Source organism: Meriones unguiculatus, chromosome 3 (genome assembly GCF_030254825.1).
Source record: "Meriones unguiculatus strain TT.TT164.6M chromosome 3, Bangor_MerUng_6.1, whole genome shotgun sequence".
NCBI classification, from domain to species: Eukaryota; Metazoa; Chordata; class Mammalia; order Rodentia; family Muridae; genus Meriones; species Meriones unguiculatus.
Genome location: NC_083351.1, coordinates 25124258 through 25146565, shown reverse-complemented (window position 1 = coordinate 25146565; position 22308 = coordinate 25124258). Strand labels below are relative to the sequence as shown.

The 22308-nt window shown below is 52.5% G+C and overlaps 1 protein-coding gene and 1 long non-coding RNA gene across 3 annotated transcripts in view; one reads left to right on the top strand and one right to left on the bottom strand.

The window, feature by feature from the left end:
- Positions 1 to 11727, top strand: part of Stk40 (serine/threonine kinase 40) — a 37283-nt gene extending 25556 nt beyond the window's left edge. For both annotated transcript variants that reach the window (XM_021646578.2, XM_060379560.1), the window contains exons 7-11: positions 5971 to 6086; positions 7575 to 7719; positions 7886 to 8005; positions 8370 to 8454; positions 9486 to 11727. In XM_021646578.2, coding sequence (XP_021502253.1) covers positions 5971 to 6086; positions 7575 to 7719; positions 7886 to 8005; positions 8370 to 8454; positions 9486 to 9704 — 685 coding nt within the window. In that variant the 3' untranslated portion in view covers positions 9705 to 11727. The remainder of the gene's footprint in view (positions 1 to 5970; positions 6087 to 7574; positions 7720 to 7885; positions 8006 to 8369; positions 8455 to 9485) is intronic.
- On the bottom strand, positions 1387 to 21930 carry LOC132653001 (uncharacterized). The gene is made up of 3 exons (XR_009590602.1): positions 21697 to 21930; positions 9465 to 11578; positions 1387 to 7486 (listed from the first exon to the last, which is right to left on the bottom strand). It is a non-coding gene; the product is annotated as an uncharacterized LOC132653001 (long non-coding RNA).
- Between the last annotated feature and the right edge of the window lie 378 nt (positions 21931 to 22308).

Here is a 22308-nt window from a genome sequence, read left to right as displayed (position 1 = left end):
CCTTCCTCCCTCTGCTTGACCTCAGCATTGGGCTGCATGCTGCAACGGCCCTGCACTCCGCAGGGCCCATGGGAACTGACTCAGCAGCCCAGCGCCCCAGAATGCTAGTGCTGGAAATACCGTCTCGCCGAAACTGGGAGTTCAAGGTCACAGGCAGGAAGAAACACACACCGCTGCCAGTGTCAGGCGGAGTTGTCTGGATTGGGGAGGTGCAGCAAATTGCTCTCTTGGGCCCTGGCCCCTTCTCAGGGCAGTGGTGTAACTCAGCAAGGTTTCGGGATCCCCAGGAGGAAGGGCTGCTCTGTGGGCCACCACGGCCCTGGAAAGGCAGCACTGGGTAACGCTGCCTCACCTGCCGGTCTCTCCCTCCCTCTCCCTTCTGGGTAGAGGACAGAAATAGCAGCAGCCTAGACTCAGCACAAGGGCATGGTGATTTGTTCCAAGCTATGGTCAGCCCAGAAGGGACCCCACTGTCCCTGTATAGTAGCTAAAGCCTCAGTGGTCATGGGAAAGAAGCTGTAGGGAGGTGGGCACTCAGGAGGGCAAGGGCCACTGGCTTCAAAGCTCCAGTCTGATAGACCATTGGGTAGTGTGGTACAGAGGCGGCTAGGCAGGCCCCACTCCCTGCCAGCTCCCCTGGGGTTGGGACAGCAAACTTCTGTCGGTGGTATAACACCGACCCCATGTAGCTTTCCGTCTGATGGTGGGTGCTGGCCAGAAAACAACTCGCACATACCGAGGACAGTGTGAGGAGCTAGTGCACGCTGGCTGGTTAAGGATGGGCAGAGATTTGCCAGCCTGAGAACACGAAGCGATGAGATCCTTAATGTCACAGTCTGCAGAGGGGAGGGAAGGAAACAGGAAATTCCAGGGCTGCTTTGACCCCATGTGGCTAAGTGGGGAGTTAGGGAAGATGAAGGGCAGGATGTGGGGGTCGGGCCTGGCTCAGAGCCCGCCCTGCCGACTGTGCCTCTTATTTACTTGTTAAGTGAATCCGTTCATGTGTCCAGTTACCAGCACTCTGTGCTTGTTTCTCCTCTGTAGAAATGGAGTGATTCCACCTTCCTGCAAAGAGCAGCCTGAGGTATAAATAGATGTAAGATTGCTAGGTGGGGGTTGGCTCTTCCCACGTACATCCCCAGTGTCAGTTCTGACAGGGTCTGAGGTTCCTGTTGAGTGACAGAATGAGCCAGGAGCTCCTACTCCTCACATGAGGCCTGGCTGGGATGCAGAAGAGGAAGGCAGATGCTGGTGCCTAGGCCATAAGTTGTGGAGAGCGTATTGTCATAAAGGATGAGTTATCACCTAGTTCCTAGCACTCAGGGTCTAGAGGCAGGGGCATCACAAGTTTGAGGTCAGCCTAAGCTTTATAAGCAAGAAAGACCGTGCCTTAAATATATATATTTATTTATTTATAAACTGTAAGAAAGAGGAAGGCTTGGGTCCTGTTTGTTCTAGGCCCTTGGTGGGACATTGCAGAACCCAAGTCCCAACCAGCTGGACTAGAGAGCCCAAGCCTTTCATAACAGCTGCTTGTTGGCTTGCTGACTCTCTAAATGAGCATCCCAGGGGTTGTCATGGAAACACACAGTGGGGCTCCTGCCTGCTAACCACACTAGTCTGCGTGGCTTTTTTCCGATGGTAGTTTTCCTTCTCTGCCTTCTCCAGCCCCTGATTCTGCGTAGTCTGGAGGCGTACCTCTGGAGCTCTCAGCCTAGCTGTAGCAGGTCTCAAGTGACCTTCAGGTTACAGAGCACTACACCGCACTTAGGACAGACGGGATCCAGTGAAGTACCCAGACACTCAGGAAGGGTACAGGGAGATAGAGCGTGGAAAGCCCCTCATATTCCCAGTTCATCCTTGGCATGCAGCCCTTTCCCACCCATCCTGCCAGGCTCCTTGCTACCCAGTGGAATGCAGACAAATGGGACGAGAGCCCAAGGGAACAGGGAAAAGCACGGGCTGAAATCTGAAGTCCTCCTTGGGGTTATGTGAGGCTGGCTGCGGGTTCCTTCTTCCTCCTTCCTCTTGGGTAGGCGAGTTGCATACCAATTCCTAGAAAAGCAGAACACTGTGGTAGCCCAGGGCCATAGCTGGAGCGTGACTCACCCAAAGCAGCCCTTGCTGACGCACATCACCCCTCAGTGCCTTTGCCCTCCTGTCAGGACCAGCTGGGGGGTCTGGGACTCCTGGGGAGCTGAATGCCACTCTGCCAACGTGGGTGGTGGTGGCAAGGCAGGCCAGTGTTGCCAAGCTTTAGGAGGTCTCTGGGCTGACCATGGTGTTTCCTGTGGGAGAGACTCCAGGTACCTCTGTGGCAGAGCAGCCTCCACAAGCAGAAGGTTGGACGTCCTGCTGGCGGGACCTGGAGCAACACAAATGCATGTGCTCCAGGGCCTGTTATCACCCATGTCAGAGACGATATCTTTCCTAGGCTCTCAGGCATGCCAGCTGGCAGAGGATGAGAGGCTATTGGCAGCTTCCTCTGGCAAGCCTGGAACTCAGGGCCCACTGTGGACCATCTTCTTAACCACTCAGGATCCAGTTGGATCCTGAGGGTCAGGCTCTGCCATATTTCTCCTGACAGAAAGGGACATTTGAGCTTAGCAAGAGCTTCACATAGCAAGGAAATGCAGAGACCTGGGAATCTGGGTCTTTATCCCACTGCCCCTGCTTTGAGCTCTCCTCCCAGCATTCTAAGCCTCAGAGGCCACAACATACATTTGTGGTTGCAGTGGCCAGCACAGACACACGGTGCTGACCGGTAAAGCCTTACAGCCTCATGTCCAGAGCAGTGGCACAGGAGGCTCCGAGGTGGGGCACTTTGCATCTCGACATGCAGAGGACCCTTGCTGAGACCCTCTGTCTGCAGTCTGAGGCTCTAGCCTGCAGGCCACCAGGGAGGCTTCTGTAGGGAGTCCTGGGTGAGAGCTGAAGCCCACGTTTCAACGGGAAATGTGGAGGACAGACTGGCTTTTGTTTGCACCAAGCCCTTTGCCAACAGAGTTCCCTGAAGTTGCTGAAGGGTTCTCAGAGCCTCTTGGATGCAGCTCCTGGGGAAATCCACTTGCAGCCACATACACTGCTCTTGAGCCTCCCTCCGCCTGCCCTGGAGACTGTTCTAGAAAGAGGTGCTCATGGGCTCTCACTGAGCACCTCACACCGTTACCCAGCTGCCACGCTTAGCCATTAAGCACAGGACATCCCTCCGTACTGGTGCTCCCCTCTTGGTGAGGGCAACCCTCCCTTCCCCCAAAGCTGTAGTGCGAGGACCACACCATGAGTTTCCTAGAACGGTTCCAAGCCCAAAGCCACCTGCTTGATGATTCTCAGAGAAGAGTCTTTTTCTAGGCCAAGGCAGTCTGAAACCAAGACAAGAGATGAGTCAGCCTGGATGGAACAGAAACAAGTTATTTGGGGGCTGGGTACTTCCCAGGGTCTCTGGGGCCTTAGACCTGGGCTTGGACCTACCTTCCAACTCGAAAGCTATGTGACCTCGGGCAGGTCCCTTTACTTCTGGGCCTTAGTTGTACCATCTGAAATAGGGCATTGGAAAAGCCGCCTTCAAATAGAAAGACCTGGAGAGGACAGGAGCTCCAAAAGGAGACCAACAGAGCCAAAAAAAACTGAGCCCTGGGGACCCTGCAGAGACTGATAGCCCAACCAAGGGACAATGCATAGAATCTAAAACCCCAATTCAGATGTAGCCCATAGTCTCAGTATCCAAGTGGGGTCCCTAGTAAGGGGAGCAAGGGCTTTCTCTAGCATGAACTCAGAGACAGGCTCTCTGATCACCTCCCTCTTGGAGGTGCAGCCTTGCCAGGCCACAGAGGAAGGCAATGCAACTAGTCCTGATAGGCTAGGGTCAAATAGAAAGGGAGAAGGACCTCCCCTATCAGTGGACTAGGGGAGGGGTATAGAGGGAGAAGAGGGAAGGAGGGGGCCACAGCTGGGATACAAATTGAATAAATTGTAATAAATGATAACAAAAAGCCTCCTTTATAGGCCGCTGTTGGAATAAAATGCCACCTGAGTCCTGGCAGAGACTGAAGTGCTACCAAGGATAGGCCTCAAAACTAGCTCTGTATTTCCTGTATGGCCCTTATTTTCTCTGTACCAGTTCAGCTCCCCTCCTTATGCCTTTCCTGCGCTGCTGCTCCAGCTTCCTAAGTGACTCTTGCCCACTATGTGGAGCCACATTCTTTATCTGATGTCAGTCTTGCCTCCCAGGAGAACCTGCAGCTCCAAATGAGGACTGTCAGGAAGCTACGCTATCAGTGGCAGTGAACAGGAATAGGGCTGGGGTATAGTCAGTGAAAGAGCTCTTGCCTGGTGCGCACAAGCCCTGGCTGTGACCCCTGGCACTACAGGAAATGAGACAGCCACAAAGGTTGTTGGGAACAGACATCGCTAATCCTATGTACATGATGCGGTGTGGCTGCAGCCCACAGTGACCTGCCACTCTTCCAGGCAGTGCCTCGTTTACCAGACAGTGTGGGTTCTACATGCCGTGTTCACAAGCCCTGCGGCAGGGCCCCAAAACTCTTCTATAGGCTACATGCTCGAAACTGTTAGCAAAGGGAACCCCAACTTGGCAGCATCACCAGCTCACAATTCTTCCCTCTCTGGGGTGAACCTTCTCTCTTGGAGTCCTTGAGCAGTGAAGACCCAGATCTGCATTGCTGGCCCTCTCCTATTGGGTTCGTGCCACCCTGCCACCCTACATCAGCAGCAGAGTGCCCTCGCATGAAGCAGGAAGGAGACCAAGGTTGGAGTTGCTCCTAAACAAAGGCTCTCGTGCCCTCTCCTGGTTCCACCTGCCCATGGGGGTTACGTCATCCTGAAAACACGAGGAAAGTTCCCTACCCTTCCAGTGCTGAATCCCCTGAGTGCCTTTGGCCTATAGTGGGGTTCTAGGAAGACAAGAGTGGTTGAAATTTAACCAGTTAACTGCTGGCACCCTCCATTCCCATTCTGTTAGCTCTGAGGACTGTGGGAACTGGGAAGAGCTGAATGACACATTCACCTAGGTAGATGCCAGGGCTCCATGGAGAGACACCCCTCCCCCGCCCCCCATTCCCAGAAAGGATAGCTGGGGACAGGAGAGACAGTACATTTGGTTAAGTGCTCGCCAGGCAAGTGTGGAGGGTTTGAGTTCAGGTCCCTAGCCTAAAAAGCCAGAATGGTGACTTGAGCCTACAGTCCCATCCCTGCTAAGGCATAGAGGAGAGGATCCCTGGGCTTTGCTGGCCAGGTCGTCTTGCCAAGTTGCAGAGCTCTGGGTTCAGTAAGAGATGCCATCTCAAAAAAAATACCGTAAGGGGGCTGAGTGATGGCTCACCATCTGTAATGCTGGTCCCAGGGCGATCCAGTGCCCTCGTCTGGCCTCCACAGGCACCAGGCACGTATGTGGTGCACAGACATACATGCAGGCAAACCACCCATGCACAATTAAAAAATAAAAACACTGATATAGAGAAAAAGAACCAGATATGAACATTTGGCCTCCGTGACATGTGCACACAGATACGCAGCTGTCAGCTGGAGGGTACAGCATAGGATCAGCCTCCACACTGCACCAGAGCGTGTGGAAACTTCACATGGAACCAGAATGGCCACATGAGGCCCAGGCCTGGTGTGCTGGGCTTCCTGCCCAAAGGATGCATGGGCTACCTTCTCTGCGATGGTGAGGCAAGGAGGCTCAGGACCTGCCCACTGGCCGTAGCACAGAGGGAGGGAGTATTAAGGTCACTCACCTCTGGTGGTCTTTCCTGAGTGTGGTAATGAGGGAATCATATGCAAATTCCAGGTTACTCCCAACTTGAATATTGGTGAAAATCTTTGGGAATTGTTTCAAGCTCTGAGCAGCAGGTTCAGGGGAGGTTGCGGCTGTGTTTGGAACAGGGGCCTGACCCAGCAGGACGCGTGGCTCTGTTGCCTCCATGTTCACCCTCTGCCTCCCATTCATAGGACCCATCGGATAACTATCACCAACTTCTGCCTTGGGAAGCACCTCGTGAGCGAGGGGGACCTGCTGAAGGACCAGAGGGGGAGCCCTGCCTACATCAGTCCTGATGTGCTCAGTGGTATGTGCACTCCCCACGTTGTGTGCAGTACACTCCTTGAACAGATGGTGACCTGTAGGCAGGGCCTGGACTAGGTGTTGGGGCTCCCTGAGCCCAAACTGGTCCTGACCTACCCTGAAGGAGATCTCTGGTCTAGTGGAGGAAGACGACAGACTGGTCACATCAGGTTAGAGGTAGGAAAGGGATGGGAGTTCCAAAAGGGCATATGAAGGACAGGTAAGAAATCTTCCCCAATGCTAGGCAGTGGCAGCACACACCTTTAATACCAGCACTCGGGAGGTAGAGGCAGGTGGATCTCTGAGTCCAGGCCAGCCTGGTCTACAGAGTGAGTTCCAGGACAGCCAGAGCTACACAGAGAAACCCTGGGGGTTGGGAGGGATCTTCCCCATCATGTGGCTTAAAGCTGCAGTGTTAAAAACTAGAAGCCTAAACTGTTTGAGCATGGCACCACACTTCCAGCGTCTGCAGGAGGCAGAGGACCTTGGGTTCTAGGCTAGTCTGGGCCGTGTAGCAGACCCTGTCTCAACAGTCCTGTCCCCAAATAAAGGCATACTACTCTCCTAAGGACAATCTCACAAAACCCCAAGGTAAGGTGACCTTTTTGTTTGGCACCTTCAAAAAATTAGTAACAGGTTTCACTGGGACAATTTTGTTTTTACACATCAGTATACTTTGTTCCCGTATGCCTTCCTCACTCCTTCCTCTTCCTAGTCTCTTTTTCCCTCCGACCCCACCTTGCTTTTATGTCCATTTGTCCCATTACAGTTTCCTTTCCCCTTCCCCCTCCCTGTGCTGGGGACACGGAAACCATAGCACTAGGGCTAGAGAGATGGCTCAGAGGTTAAGAGCACTGACTGCTCTTTCAAAGGTCCCGAGCTCAATTCCCAGCAACCACATGGTGACTCACAACCATATGAGATCTGGTCTATGAGATCTGGTGCCCTCTTCTGGCATGCAACCAGAACACTGTATACATATTAAATCTTAAAAAAAAAAACCATTTTCAAACCATAGTGCTGACAAGAAAGCTGGTAGAGAGGTTAATGAAGTGAATGTGCAAGCCCAAGCCAGGCCCAGGCAGTGATGAGAGCACCTGTGTCAGAGAACACCTCACCTAGTAGGGAGGTGGAAAGCAACAAAAGAGGGGACTGGCAGATGGTGACAGCTGCTGTGAAGACACCAGGCGAGATGAGGGGAATGGAGGGGGTGAGTGGTGGCTGCCAGCTGTGTCTACAGACACCCTGACCACCTGCTCTGTGAGCTGTTTTCCTGGGCGTGGGAGTTGTAGGCTCAGGCGTAGCTCCCAGAGTCTCCTAGGCTGATGGAGATGATCCAGAGCCCCACAAAGCAGGGCACGGTGGGTGGGCAGCACACAGCCAGGTATCAGCAGGTGATTTGCCCTGTGAATAAGACGACCAGAAGCAAAGGGATTGGGAGTAGACCCTGAGTACATCCTTCCCACTGAGTGTGCATCTTCTTTGTCCCCAGGCCGGCCATACCGGGGCAAGCCCAGCGACATGTGGGCCTTGGGTGTAGTGCTCTTCACCATGCTCTATGGCCAGTTCCCCTTCTACGACAGCATCCCACAGGAGCTCTTTCGCAAGATCAAGGCTGCCGAGTACACTATCCCCGAGTGAGTCTTGCCTCCTGGGAGAGATAGGGAAGGGATGGGATCTACTGGCTCTGGGATTTCAGTGAGAGCCAGCAACACCACTGGCGGCTTGGGGTCTTGAGTCAAAGTCCCCTTACCATACCCCTCATCGCCCCACTGAGGCTTCTTTCTCTTCCTCCCTGTCTAGGGATGGTAGGGTCTCTGAGAACACAGTGTGTCTTATCCGGAAACTACTAGTCCTTGACCCCCAGCAACGCCTGGCTGCTGCTGATGTCCTAGAGGCCCTCAGTGCCATCATTGCGTCTTGGTAAGTGGGCCCGTTCAAGGCTGGGAGTACAGCTGTTTCACTGCCCTGCCCAGGAGAGCAGCCATTGCTCTGCTGTGCCATCAGCTTCAGACTATCCTAAAGGCAGAGCTGAGAAGGTGTAGGCAGGGTACAGAGTGAGCATCTCTTGCTTGCCAGACATGCCAGCTGTGAGGTGGGCGTTGCCTTGCTGAATTCTTACCTCAGGCCTTGCAGAAGTCCCCTCTCTATTGGACAAAAAGATTAGAGGCCCAGAATGATCAGCCATGTTAGGCAGGTACTGGCTGGGTTGTCTGAGCTGGACTGACTGGAGGCAAGTCAAGAGCAGGCGGCCCTGTCTAACCTGACGTGGCCACCTTCCCTGCAGGCAGTCCTTGTCCTCTCTGAGTGGGCCTTTGCAAGTGGTTCCTGACATCGATGACCAAATGAGCAACTCTGACAGCTCCCAGGAGGTGAGTGTGAGCAGAGGCGGGGGGAGGGGAGGGCTTTCTGGGCTACCTTCCTCAGCCCTTGTAAAGGAAAGGTACCACTAGCCTGTCCTGTGTGGTCCTGTCCACCTTGAGGTCCCCAGCCTGAGAAGAGAGCCGAGATGGGGTCAGTTCCTGGGAGGCCCCAGTGCCAGGCAGCCATCTGAGCCTCTGGGGCTTCCTCTTCCTGCCCAGGTCACATTTCTCTCCCTCTCTGACTCACTGGGCTCCCTCTCACCCTTCCTGCTTTTCATTTTTTAGATGATTCATTTATGCCTCTTCTCCCTGTTCCCTGCACTGGAGAAAGTGCTGGGCCTAGGGGTGGGGACAGAGTCATGAGTGCTAGGCAACAGCTGTGGGAGATCTTAGGGCACCCCCAGAGGGAAGCTGGACCCGAGCTGTTGGGGCGACCTTCCTGGGAGCTCTGGAGCAAGCAGTGGGCAGGTAGGACAGGAGCAGCCAGGCCTGGAAGCCCTGGCCAGCTCCCATTCGGTCCACCCTGAGGCCTTTGGGGCCTCTCTCTATCTGAGGATCAGAGAAGTAAACCGGTGTGTCCATGGTCACACAGCTTGACAGCAGGGGCACTGTGCTTTGTTCTAAAACCCTGCCTTCTGCTAGCCAGGACCCGCCACTGCAGTCTTGCAGTGCTTGCCTGCCCTGGAAGGCGCTCGCTTGAGGCCGTGGGTTGGAGAGGGGCTTTGCTCCTAACTTACACATGTCAGCCTCTCTGAGTTCCAGAGACCCTTTTTGAGGACACCCTCCCCCACACACCATGGTAAGGATGCTAATGCATCCTGGAAGGCAGAGATCGCCAGGTCAGAGAACAGAGCTATGCGCAGCGAGAGCCTCCTGTGGCCACTCATGTCAGCCAGCAAAGTGGGAGTCATTTGGCCCCATGCTCAGCCTCTAGAAATACGGGGCGTGAATCGTGATACCTGGGAAGCACGACCCTGGCAGCCGCCCTGCCCAGCCCTGGCTCCCTATGTTGTCTTCACCTTGGTCTCTTGGCCTCACAGGCAAAGGTAACAGAGGAATGCTCCCAGTACGAGTTTGAGAACTACATGCGACAGCAACTGCTGCTTGCTGAGGAGAAGAGCTCCATCCACGAGGCCCGGACCTGGGTGCCCAAGCGGCAGTTCGGCAGTATGCCACCAGTGCGACGGCTTGGCCACGACGCACAGCCCATGACCTCCTTGGACACAGCCATTCTGGCACAGCGTTACCTGCGGAAATAGTGCCCTCAGCTAGGGCACTGGCCCCAGCACACCTCTCCTCAGCCCACCTGAGGCCCAGCCATTGGCCCTGGGCTGGGGCCCAGCAGTGCTGAACTGACTCTCCTACGCTGCAATAGGACAGGGCAGGGATAGGGACAGCCCAGGTCACAGCCAGGGTCAACAGAGGTACCACAAAGCTACCTTTTGGGATGATTGCTTGATTGTTTTTTTCATTTGTTTTTTTTTTTTTTTTTAATCTGAAAATTCTAGATACCTAATCTGCTTTTAATCATGACATTTTAATCTACCTCTGTCTCTTTAACTCTGTCTCTGGACTGAGTGCCGGGAGGAAAGAGGGGAGCCTACACTTGCCACCCAGGCCCTAGAACAGCTGCCGCTTGGAGAGGCCAGTGCTCCCCACAGTCCATATAAGCTGACCAGCTCACTGCTGGCCCCCAGGAAGTGACCCTTCCCACTGTCCTCTTCCCTACCCTGCCCCCTTCCCCCGGGGCTTGCCCTCAGTCTAAGCTTTGGAACACTTTCACCTCATTTTCCACCCAATTCAAATATATTTATTTTTTTACTGAACCCAACTTCTCTCTCATCTCTAGGTTCAGCCCGTGGCCACTCTCTGCCCCCAGCCTGGCTGAACACCAGGGCTCACATCTGTGTGTAGGTTCCCTTCTTGCCCCAGGCACCTAGGAACTCTCTTGCCAGTTCTCTGCTCTCAACCTGCCAGGCCCTCTCTCTCTAGACTTGGCTCTTTGTCTGTCTCAGTAGCTTCTCTGAGGTGCTGCACATTCGCATTAGCCCTGCCTCTTCCATCCTTCATGTGGTACCCAGGTAGCATGGACATAGAGTGAAGGGACCTGTGGCCAGCTTTGGAGAATGCTCTGGGCCCGCTGAGGACAGGCCAGATGTGCTTAGAGAGCCTCCCACCCTGCCTCAGACATGGTATCTCTCCCAGTAGACCCTGGGCAGATGTCTGCTTGGGGGTGGAAGGCGTGGAGGGAAATCTGTAGGGACGGGGGACCTGCCTGCCTGGCTTGAGAACAGCCCTGCTACCCTTTTTGAGCCGAAAATTTTGAAGTGGATGCCCGTCTTGCCAGAAATGCTGTTCTCTCCAGAATTCCCCTCCCTGCACTGGACTTGGCGCACCCAGTACCAAGCAAAGACCCAACTCCAGAGGCCTATACCCTGTGTACTGTCAGAGAGGGCCACGTCCTCTGGCAGCCCCAGACCCTTCCTGCCTCTTGCTCTCCAATGGGGAGACCATGTTCCCTAGAGTGTGAGCTGCCCCTCCCCCCCTAAAAAGCTGACTCACTGTGAGTGACCTTGGGCAAGTTCCCAAACCTCCTTGTGCCTCAGTTTCCCCATCTGGAAAAAATGGGGCCACCTCTTGCCAGCAGTAGCAGGGCCGCCCATGTCCCTCCCTCTCCATGCCCCCTATCTAGCCCTGGGCGCCTGTGCCTCTGTTTTGATGGGTCTGTGGGAGCCCACCTGAGCCCAGCAGTTACTCCCCTAGTGCCCAGCTCTGCCTCTAGTTCAGCCATCTGGCCACTGAGAGTCAGGGCATGGTGCTGGGAGGGAGGGCTCTTTTCTATATTTATTTGATAATGAAAAGTCTCCCAAGGGAGCAGAAATGCAGTCAGCTTGGGCTCCTGGCCCATGACTGCCCTCCAGTGAGGCTCTGAGGCCTGGCTAGGGCCCTCCTGGGCAGAGCCCCTGCCTAGCCCCTCAGGCCTGCTTCCGCGTGCCCTCCTTTTAAAAGCAATACCTTCAGGTCTGCAGAGCCCATCAGACAGCCTGGTTCCTTCCGAGGTCAACCCTGGGTCTGGCAATGCAGATGAGAGGAGGTTGGGCCTGCCCTCACTGGTGTCACACACTGAGAAGTCCTATTGTAAAGAAAAAAACAAAAACAAAACAAAAAAAAAAAAAAAAAAAGGAAAAAGTCACAAAAAAGTTTGTATAAAGACGTATTTTTGTACTACATGGGGACTCTTCCTGCATGTCAGCAATAAAACTTCCTGATCTGGAGCCACCATGGCCTGCAGCAGCGCCTCTGTTCTTGTTCTCACTCTACCCTGCCATCCCAAGGCAAGGTCTGTGCCTCTGGTCACCACAACCCTTGGCCAGCAAGCAGTTAAGCCATGCTGTCAATAGTGGGAGGGGACCCAGAATGTCCTGTCCCCTGCCAGTGTATGGTGGGAGCTTCGGGCTTGGCTCGGCCCTGCTTCTGCCCACTCTAGGCAGAAGAGTGGCAGGGCCTCGACAGCTGGAGAGCCATCCACACCCTCTATAAAATCCAGTGTCAGAGGCTGCCGTGCACCCAAATGCCTGTTCCAGGGAGCTGGGGTAAGGAGCTAGTCAGGCCTGGCCTTTTCCTGTACTGCCTTCCCCTCCTTGGGAAGCCCAGGGTGCCTTCCTTCCTCCTTCCTTCCGTTGCCTAAGTTTAGACTGCACATTGTACTTTCCAGCCAAGCCGAGAGACAGGGAGAGGTAGGCTAGGCCATCCCTAGCTGAGTAAGGAAGGGAAAGACATCCCAGCAAATGAAGCCTCTCAGATAGGGCCCCGATCCCTGTGACTGCTCTGCCTTGCCCCTTCCCCACAGCACACACATTCTACCATACGTGAAAACCCCCTACTGTGTGGCCCTGGTTACACTACCATGAGGTAGCCCTTGCTCTCAGACCACCACCGCCAGCTGCTGCCCTGACCCTGGTCTTCCCTTCAGTAACAAATGTCTCTGGGGCTGTCCAGGTCTCCCTGTGTCCTCAGCCCTCAGACTTGGTCTGGTGCCCAACTGGTACGCAGAACTGCCTAGTTTGCCGTTTTTGCTTTTCACAGACAAAGCAGCCCTGTTTCTTTAAACACTAAAATTTTTCTTTTTTTTTAATGCCCATTTCCGTACAACTTGCGTGCCTAGTTCCTACAAAGGCCAGCAGAGGACATCGGAGCCCTGGGATAGGAGTTACAGGTGTGAGCCCCCATGTGGATGCTCAGAATTGAGCCCTGGTCCGCTGGAAAAGCAGCCAGTGCTCTTAAACACTGAGCTGACTCTCCAGCCCTTGGCTGACTGTCCTGGGGCTGTTTATTCCTTACTAATTATCAGGTTTTATTTTATTTTTCAATTGTATAATAAGCAAGCTGAAGTTTCTCCACCTAAGAGCCCAGATCACCTACCTGATCTCAGCTTTGTTTTTTTAAGACTTATTTTATTACACATACAGTATTCTGCCTGTATGTCAGAAGAGGGCACCAGATCTCATTATAGATAGTTGTGAGCTACCATGTGGTTGCTGGGAATTGAATTCAGAACCTCTGGAAGAGCAGTCAGTGCTCTTAACCTCTGAGCCATCTCTGCAGCCCCCTTATTCCAGCTTTCTGCCCAGTCATGTCTGTCCCTGGAGCTGAGCTAGATGAGGTACATGTCTCTGTCTCTCTCACTTCTCCCAGTAACCCCAACCCCCCCCCACCTCTGCCTTGAATCTGACCACTTTCCAAACACCACTGTGGGTGGCCACACCTTTGTCCCCAACCTCCTTTCTTCTACCCCTGACAGCCCAGGTGCCACAGGGACAGGAAGGGGCCTTCTAAACCTTAGGTGTAACCAGGGGTGGTGGCATCTGCCTGTAATCTCAACTCTCCAAGCTTGGCGATTTTGAGACCAACCTGGTCTATGTGGTGAGTTCAGACCAGTAAGGGTTTCCTAGTGAGGCCTAGGGGCTGTAGCTTGCCTCCTCGTGTGTGAAGCCCAGAACTGTGTGCCTGGAGACATGCCTGTAGAGCCTGCACGGGAAGTGTGGAGAGGCAAGAGGATCAGAAGTTCAAGGTCATCCCCAGGGCCATGAAACTGTCTCAAAGACAAAAGTTTTACCTGCTTTTGATCAAAATACACTATATTAAACACATATGTCAGGGAAGGGCCAGGCAGTGGCGATATACACCAGGGAGGCAGAGGCAGGCGGACCTCTGAGTTCCAAGACAGCCAGGAGCCAGGGCTGTTACACAGAGAAACCTTGTCTCAATAAACAAATAGAGAAGGGACCAGAGAGATGGATGGCACAGCAGTTAAGAACTTAATGTTCTTCCAGAGAACCCGAGTTTGGTTCCCAGCATCCACATCAGGTGGCTCCTGGCTGCCTGCTACTCCAGCTCCAGGGGATGCAATACCTTCTAGCCTTTGCAAACACTGCACACACATAGCAAACAGATATGTATACAAAATTTTGTTTTTCAGAAAACAGGGCTGGAAAGATGGCTCAATGGTTAAGAACACCTGTTCTCGCAGAGGACCCAAGTTTGAATCTGAGCTACCTACATGGTAGCTTAAAGTTGTCTAAACTCCAGTTCCAGAGGGATCAGACAACCCTTTCCCCCTTACCCCTTTCTGAATTCTTCAGACACCAGGCAGGTATACAGTGTACAGACACACATGAAGGCAAAACACACATAAATAACAAGCCTCAGGTATAGGGCTGCCATAGTGATTGTGTTAGTTAGGTTTTAGTCACTAAGAGCATGAACGGGGGCTGGAGAGATGGCTCAGCGGTTAGGAGCATTGGCTGCTCCTCCAGAGGACCTGGGTTCAATTCCCAGCACCCACATGGCAGCTTACAACTGTCTGTAACTCCTGTTCCAGGGGATCTGACACTCTCACGTAGACACGCACGAAGTCAAAACACCAATGTACATAAAATAAAAATAAATTAAAAAAAAAATAAAATAAAGAGCATGATCAAAAGCAACTTGGGGAGAAAAGGCTTTATGTCACTTTACAGTTGTAGCTCATTGTCAACGGAAGTCAAGGCAGGAACCGGGAGGCAGAAGCGGAATGCTGCTTCCTGGCTTGCTCAGATTGCTTGCTTATACACCCCAGGGTTATTGGCCTAGGGAATGGTCCCGCCCACAGTGGGTTAGGACCATGCACATCAATCAAGAAAACATCCTACTAGCTTGCCTACAGGCCAGTCTGATGGAGGCATTTTCCCAGTTGAGGCTCCTACTTCTCAAGGGACTCCAACGTTTGTCAAGTCAACAAAACGCTAACCAACGCAAATGACCCCTTGTCAGCTTGACACACAACTACATTACAAACCATAACCTTTCTCTATCTCCAAGACTCAAGCTGAGCTTAATATCATAATGTAAAACATAGTCTAAACTTGATTTTCTTGTTGGGTTTTTTGGTTGAGTTTTATTTTTTTGTTTTATTATTTCAAAACAGGGTCTCTCTATGTAGCCCTGCCCTCCTGAAACTCACTATGTAATTAGGCTGGGCTTGAACCTATAGAGGTCTGCCTGCCTCTGCCTCTAAAGGGCAGGGATTAAAGGTGTGTACAGCTATGGTTGACTGATTTGTGGTTTTGTTTTGTTTGGGGGGGGATGTTGAGTCAGGGTCTCACTGTGTAGCCCCAGCTGGCCTGGAACTCAGAGACCAACCTGGACCTGTTTCTGCCTCCTGAGTGCTGAGACTAAAGGTATGAGCCACCATGACTAGCCCAACTGTACATTTCCATTTCCTTTTTCTTCTTTTTTTCTTTCTGAGACCCTTGTTTCTGTAGCCCTGGCTGTCCCAGAACTCAATCTGTAGACCAGGCTGGCCTCAAACCTAGAGATCTGCCTGCCTCTGCCTCCCAATTGCTGGAATTAAAGGAGTACGCCACCACCACCTGGCCAACGTTTCTTTTTTAAAAGTCCTAAGTCTCTGAACTGTGGACTCCTATAAAATGAAAAATTAATACTTATTACTCCAACAAAAAAGAACTAGGACACAGTCACAATAAAAATAAATAAATGAAAAGTTCAGTGATTACCATCTGAGATCCCATGATCCTGCCATCTCCAATATGCTGGGGTCTCTTTAGGCTAGGCTGCACCTTCACTATCTCCTGGATTCTATTCAGAGGTTCTGATTCTGTCACATGGTGCCAAGCCCCCCCCGCCTCTCTCCAAGCCCCCTCCAGTCCTGGGTGTTTCACTGTAACTGAGGCCAAAGGTTCCCCAAGAGCCTGTCCTGGCCTCCCCAGGCTAAGACTCTACTCTCTGAGATCTCTTCATGTCTTCAACACCACTACCATCAGCTAGACTCTTCCACATTGCCAAGTTCAGCTGCCAGTGTGAACCACAGCCGTGGGCTCCTCTGGACCACAGCTCAGATGTGCTGACCCTACGGACACCTTCCCAGAAGAATCTACTGCAGTGATGCTGGTTTCTTCTTAATCACAGTGTTTTTCTCAGGTCTGACTGACCAGCATCAACTGTGTCAGTAAAACAAAGCCTTCATTTCAGAGGTCTCTTGTTAATCATGGCCAGCTCGGGCCGGAGAGATGGCTCAGAGGTTAAGAGCACTGGTTGCTCTTCCAAAGGTCCTGATTTCAATTCCCAGCAGCCACCAATAGATTAAAAAAAAAAAAACAAAAAAACAAAAAACAATCATGGCTGACTCTTTGGATCCAGCTGACCAGAAACCACAGAAACTTGACCAGAAACTTGGGGCTGTTCATGAACCAAGAGCTCTCAAACGTCCTTCTGAAACATCACAAACCAGGCCTGCATCATCTGTACCATTCTTAAGCTTATCTTCCAAGCTCCCAAAAAAGCACATCAAGCCCTGAACACTCAACAGCTTTTTCAGTCGAAAGTCCCCCACAATCATCCCTTTACAGCATGGGCAGGTGTGTCACAGCAATGTCCCGCAATCCTGGCACCAATTTCTGTCCTACATAGCTTTCTATTGCTGTGCTAAAGACCATAATCAAAAGCAACTTCGGGAGGAAAGGGGGTTTATTTGGCGTACACATTCTGCTCATGAAGGAAACTCAGGTTAGAAACCTGGAGGCAGAAACTGAAGCCAAGGCTTTGGAGGAATGCCGCTCACTGGCCTTCTTCCCCTGGGGCCCTCAGATGGCTTTCTTAGAGCACGCAGGACCACCAGCTCAGACATGGCACCGCCCACAGAGGGTTGGGCCCCTCCACATAAATCTTCAGTTAAGAAAATGCCGCACAGGCTTGCCTACAGGCCAAGCTGATTCGGGGATTTTTTTTTTCCCCAAGTTGAGGTTTCTCTCTTCTCAGATGACAAGCTTGTGTGAAATCAACAGAAAACTAACCAGTAAGTGATACACACCTGCATTCTCAGAGCTTGGGTGTGTGATGGAGGAAGACTGCCACAAGTTCAAGGCTAGTGTCATCTACAGAACAAACTTTTTAAACTCTTTTTGTGTGCATTGGTGTTTTGCCTGCACATGTGTCTGTGTAAGGGTGTTGGATCCCCTAGAAGTGGAGTTGCATGCTGTCTTATGGGTGCTGGGAATTGAACCTGTGTGTCCTCTGGAAGAGAAGCTGAGCTAGCTCTCCAGCCCTACATAACAAACTCTTTACCAGTCGGGGCTACATAGTGAGACACTGACTAAAAAGAAAAGAAGGAAAAGAAGAAAAGCAGCAGCAGCAGCCAGGTGGTGCACACTCTTTAATCCCAGTGCTTGGGAGGCAGAGGCAGGTGGATCTCTGTGAGTTTGAGGCCAGCCTGGTCTACAAAGTGAGTCCAGGACAGTCAAGGCTACACAGAGAAACCCTGTCACAAAAACAAAAAACAAAAAACCAAAAAACAAAAAACAAGTGAGCCCAGTGAGATGGCTCCAGGTAAAGAATTAACTCCCACAAATTGTCCTGTGACTGCCACACACAGGCACCCTGGCATGTGTGCATGCGCACACACCAATGAATAAATTTAAATAGAAACAGCAGTCCCAGGGGAATAGTTTTACAGTCCTGGCTGTCTAGGACGCTGAGGCCAGGGGATCTCAAATTTAAGGCTGAGCCTGAGCAACCTAGTGAAACGGACTTTGAATAAAAGGGTGGACCGTGGGCCGCAGCTATACTCAGTTGTAGGATGCTTGTCTGACATTAGAGGCTCCGGGTTCAATCCCCAGCGCTGAAAAAATCCAACTCAAGGGTGCACCCCCTTCCTGCTCCCAACCCTGGATGGCTTCGGTCCCATACTTGAATTTGAGGCCTAAATTCTCCCTTACCCTCACCCCCTCCGCGGCACTGCAGCCTCCCAGTCCTCAGCAGGCCACCATTTCCACCCCCACCCCCGCCTTGACACTGCTATGTCCTTCCCTCAGCGACCCCATCCATGACAGTGAAGACTCCTCAGACTGCCCCCTCCTCAAAGCCTTCACTCTACCTGGCTCCCTGCTCCCCAGCCACCCACGTTTAGGGATCTTCTCTCTCCTACTCAGAGGTCAAGACCCGGAAACGGCGGTAGGATCCTTTTTGCTGTTGTGTCCACTGTGGTAGTGGGAGGTGATGGTGATCCCAGTTGGGGGTTGTGTGGGCGCTGTTTTTTAAACTCTACTTTATTTGGGGTTCCTCATGCATCTACCTCCCTTCCAACCCCTTCCCCCAACCCTAGGTACGAGAGAGGAGGTTAGAAGGGTGAGGGAACGCAGACCTCCTTATACTCAGTTCCGGCTGGTTAGGGTCGTCCAGTTCTTCGGGGGCAATGCCAATCTTGGTTGTCAGGATTGCAGTCTGGCACCCGCAAACAGCAAAAGGCTGCGGCGGCGGCAGCAGAACCAACAAGCAACTTTTCTCCTTCGCCCGTCTCTCCACCTGTCTCCTCGAAAAACTCGAGCTGGGCTCTCGAATTTATACTCTTCCAGAGGCCTCAGCTTTCCACTACCTCCAGCTGGCAAAGATCACAGGCCTCTCTGAGCCTGCATGAGGCTGTTACCACCTGGCAAAGACCACACCCCCCATGAGGCAATTATCAACTGTGAACAAACTTCATATCCCAGACTTGGGGTTAAAACAAAACCACATTTGCATAACATAACCGAGTTTTTAAAGAAGCCCAGACTTCCTTCCGCTACAGGGTTGCCATCAGAGTAGGAGCTAGAGGCCCCAGGCAACCCATAAACAGGCAGATTCTACATTAGGTGCGACATAATGAGAAAGGATCTTCTCAGAGCCCAGAATCTAACTCCATTTCACACATCAACTAAGGCACTTTGGGTATACATGATGTATGGCAAATTATCTGAGAATGTTTGTTGAAACTAGCTTTTTCAACTAAACTTTAAAAGAAAAAAAAAAGTTTAGCCAAGCGTGGTGGCAACACACCTTTAATCCCAGCACAGGAGACAGAGACAGGTGGATATCTTTGAATTTGAGGCCAGCCTGGTCTACAAAGTGAGTCCAGGACACCCAAGGATATACCAAAAAACCCTGCCTTGAAAAAAAAAAAAAAAAAAGGAAAGAAAAAAATTAAAAGTAAAAAACTGAAAGAAAGAAAATAAAATAAAAACAGGCCTTTTCTTTGTATAACAGTCCTGGCTATCCTAGAACTCATGTTGTAGACCAGGCTGGCTTCAAACTCACAGAGCTCTGCCTTTCCCTGCCTCCCGAGCGCTGGGATTGTGGGCCACCATCCCAGCTAGATTCTGGGACTGTTAACTGCTATGTAAAGTGGAGGTAATTTGTACTTTATGTTGTTCAGAACACACATGACCCTCGTGGTGATGTTCCAGCATCGGTCACACACATGACTGTCACCGTCCTAGCCTTCCTGTCACCACTGCAGAAACACATCCCGTCTTTATATCACAGGACAAAATGACACATTTTAGGTAGATGTGGAAGTCGGCACACGAGCCGAGTTTCATTTCCAGAGCGTGTGGGCAGCGCAGGAGGACGCACCCAGAAAGTGTCTTGCCATGAGAAGCTCCTCTGCCGGACTGTCTTTACACAAGTTTAAATCTGAGCCCCATTTTACTCGTCCCTATGAGACCTTACAAGCAGCATACTTTAAGCCTCGCCTTCCTCCCCTGTCAAATGGGAGCCACATTAGAAACTGCCAGGAACAGAGGCTGTTTCATGTCTATTACTATCACCCTTCCTTGAGCCAACTTTCCTGGCCAGTGGACTAGTGCTGGGGGCATGGGGACACAAGAGAGTTGACAAGCTGCAGGGGACCCTGAGTGAGCCCCCTTTTCCCAACTATCTAAGACCCTGCTCTTGTAGTGGGAAGCCTGAGTGTGGCTGAAGCAAGCAAGGACAGACTCCCTGCTGGCTGAACCAGGGCCCCGAGGCCTCTTCCAGTCTGGATCTGACCTGCCAAGACCTGCCTTTCCGGTTTCCTCTTCGGGCCTTCCAAGCAGATGGGGGGATGGGGGGGATGGAGAGGAAACAGAGATGGGCCAGCCAGAGGACAAGTGGCCAGGTGAGCAGAAGAAGCCTGGTCAAACCAGCTGAGGTCTGCAGGTGGATGTGCAGGAAGCAAGCTAGAACTGACAGTTACAGCCACAGGTGAGAAACAAGTGCTGGACAGAACTGTGGCCGGCAGAGACAGGGCAGGTGGCCACTGTGGACAGCCATCCCAGCCAAAGGCTTTGGGTACCTTCTCCAGAACTTTTAACATCTCTGGGTCATCGGGGCCACAGTGTCACTTCTCATGAATAACCAACAAGTGGCAAGCTGCAGAAAGCCAGTAGCATGCACACCTCTGCAGGATCCAACGACCATTTCAACACTCCCTTTGTCCTCTGCTGGCCCATCTCTGCCCTCCCCTCTGCTCATGAGATGGGGGATTGGTCACGCCATATTTACACACACACACACACACACACACACCGCCACGGAGAACAGCTTTGTGCCACACAAGGCAAGGTACAGTCTCCTCAATGCATACAAGCTAAGCTGCAGCACACACCGATAGTTACGTCACTGGCAGGCCACGTCTGCTAACACGTTCCAGCACTAGTTACTTATTCTGTGTGTCCAACTAGCCAGTCACACACACGCCTTGGAGAAGCAGGCATGAGCCCATGTCATAGAGGTATTGCTGTCAGTATTGCAATGCTGCCCCAGCCTGGGTACTGATGGTCCTCTCTCTACCCCTTAGCCCGATTATAACCCAAAGGGTTATAATCCTTGCTCCTGCTGGTTTTCCTTCCACTCTGCTGGTCTGCTGGTGAGGAGTCGTCTCCCAGGAGACCCCCTCAATGTCAGTGTTCAGGGCTCAGACTTTAGACAGACTCCCTTCTCTCGAACTGGGTGACAAACTTTTCCTAGGATACTAAACTCGTCTTTCCTGGCTGGAAATGGCGGGCTGGGGCTCCACCTGCACCCATACCCAGGTGTCTAGTGGATATCATGAACCTGAACCCGACGTGTCTGAGGTCCCCCAACCACACCCCTATCCCACAAGGTGCAGGGGGAGGACATGCTTCCCCCAAGACTTTCCTCGGTTGCACAAGCCCAAGATCAAGTAAAAAACACCTCCATGCCATGTAATCCCAGCACTCGGGGAGGCAGAGGCAGGCGGCTCTCTGTGAGTTCGAGGCCAGCCTGGTCTACAAAGTGAGTCCAGGACAGCCAGGGCTACACAGAGAAACCCTGCCTCAAAAAACCAAACCAACCAAACAAATACACCTCCACACAGGAACTCCCTTGAGGACACCACCCTCCTTCCTCATCCTCCTGAAGCCTGGACGCCTACTTCCCTGAGTATCTGCCTGTCTGCTCCCTGCTCTCTCTGCTTCCAGTCTAGCCCTGCTGTGGCCAAGTCTATCTTGAGCCACTTGAGGAATCTTTCCAGTGTGTTAAGGACACACTCTTACTTAAGACCCTAGGGGTCTATTCATTCACTTACAATTAAATCCAAGCAAGTACTTGGGAATACAGTCTCGGTTTCCCAAGCACTCTCCCGTCTGCCCTTGCACCATTGATAGTTCTGTCTCTGCAAGCCAGGAACTCCACTCCTGCTCTTAGCCCTTGTTCCTACCCAGGCACTCTCCTCCAGATCTTGGCATGGGTTCCCTCTCCTCAGGACTCAGCTCTTACCTGGGGTGTCCCCGTGAGAGCTGCCCAAGGTGTTCCTTGTCACATGAATGGATTCCACCACCCCTGAAGGTGCCTTGACTCCTGTGGGCTTCAAACTCTTTACTCTGAATCTCCATTTTTTTGGAGGGGCCAGGCATCTATTGCCTGGGGGCCCGTACTCACCTCACACTAAAGTGCTGAAGCTGCATTGTACGCGGATAGCTAAATACACACGGGCCAAGAGGCGCCCACATGCTCACACAGCAGACTAAACAGTCACAAATGCACCCAGGTTGGAGCCGGCCCGGTCCTTTCTCCATCTCTTCTTAGCCCCTACTTGAACCCAGGCTGGTTTGGGGGAGTCGGAGTCTGCAGTCTGGTCAGGGAGGGGGTTAATGGCCCTCAGGCCTCAGGCAGCACCTACAACTATGCCTGCAATTTCCTCTCGCCATTCTTGTCCCTCCTCCTTCCCAAGATTCCCGCCAAGAAGGCCTCCCCCTCAGCCCAGCTCCGGCATAGGGAGGAGAAGGAGGGGCGGCCAGGAAACTAGGCAGCGAGAAGAGCCCAGCTGCAGGTCCCCCAGCACACGAGCCCTGAGCCCAGGTGGACGCACACGTGTGAGTCTGGGCGGGTCCAGGGGGCAAAGCAGCCAGGACGTTTCCTGCGCTTGCAGAGGCAAAGCTTCCCCCCTAACCCCCGCTGGGGTCTGCAGTCTGCCGGGACCTGGCTCCCCGCCGAGTCCAACAATCATTAACCTCGGGTGACCAAGGCAGCTGGACACACTCAGGCAGGGTA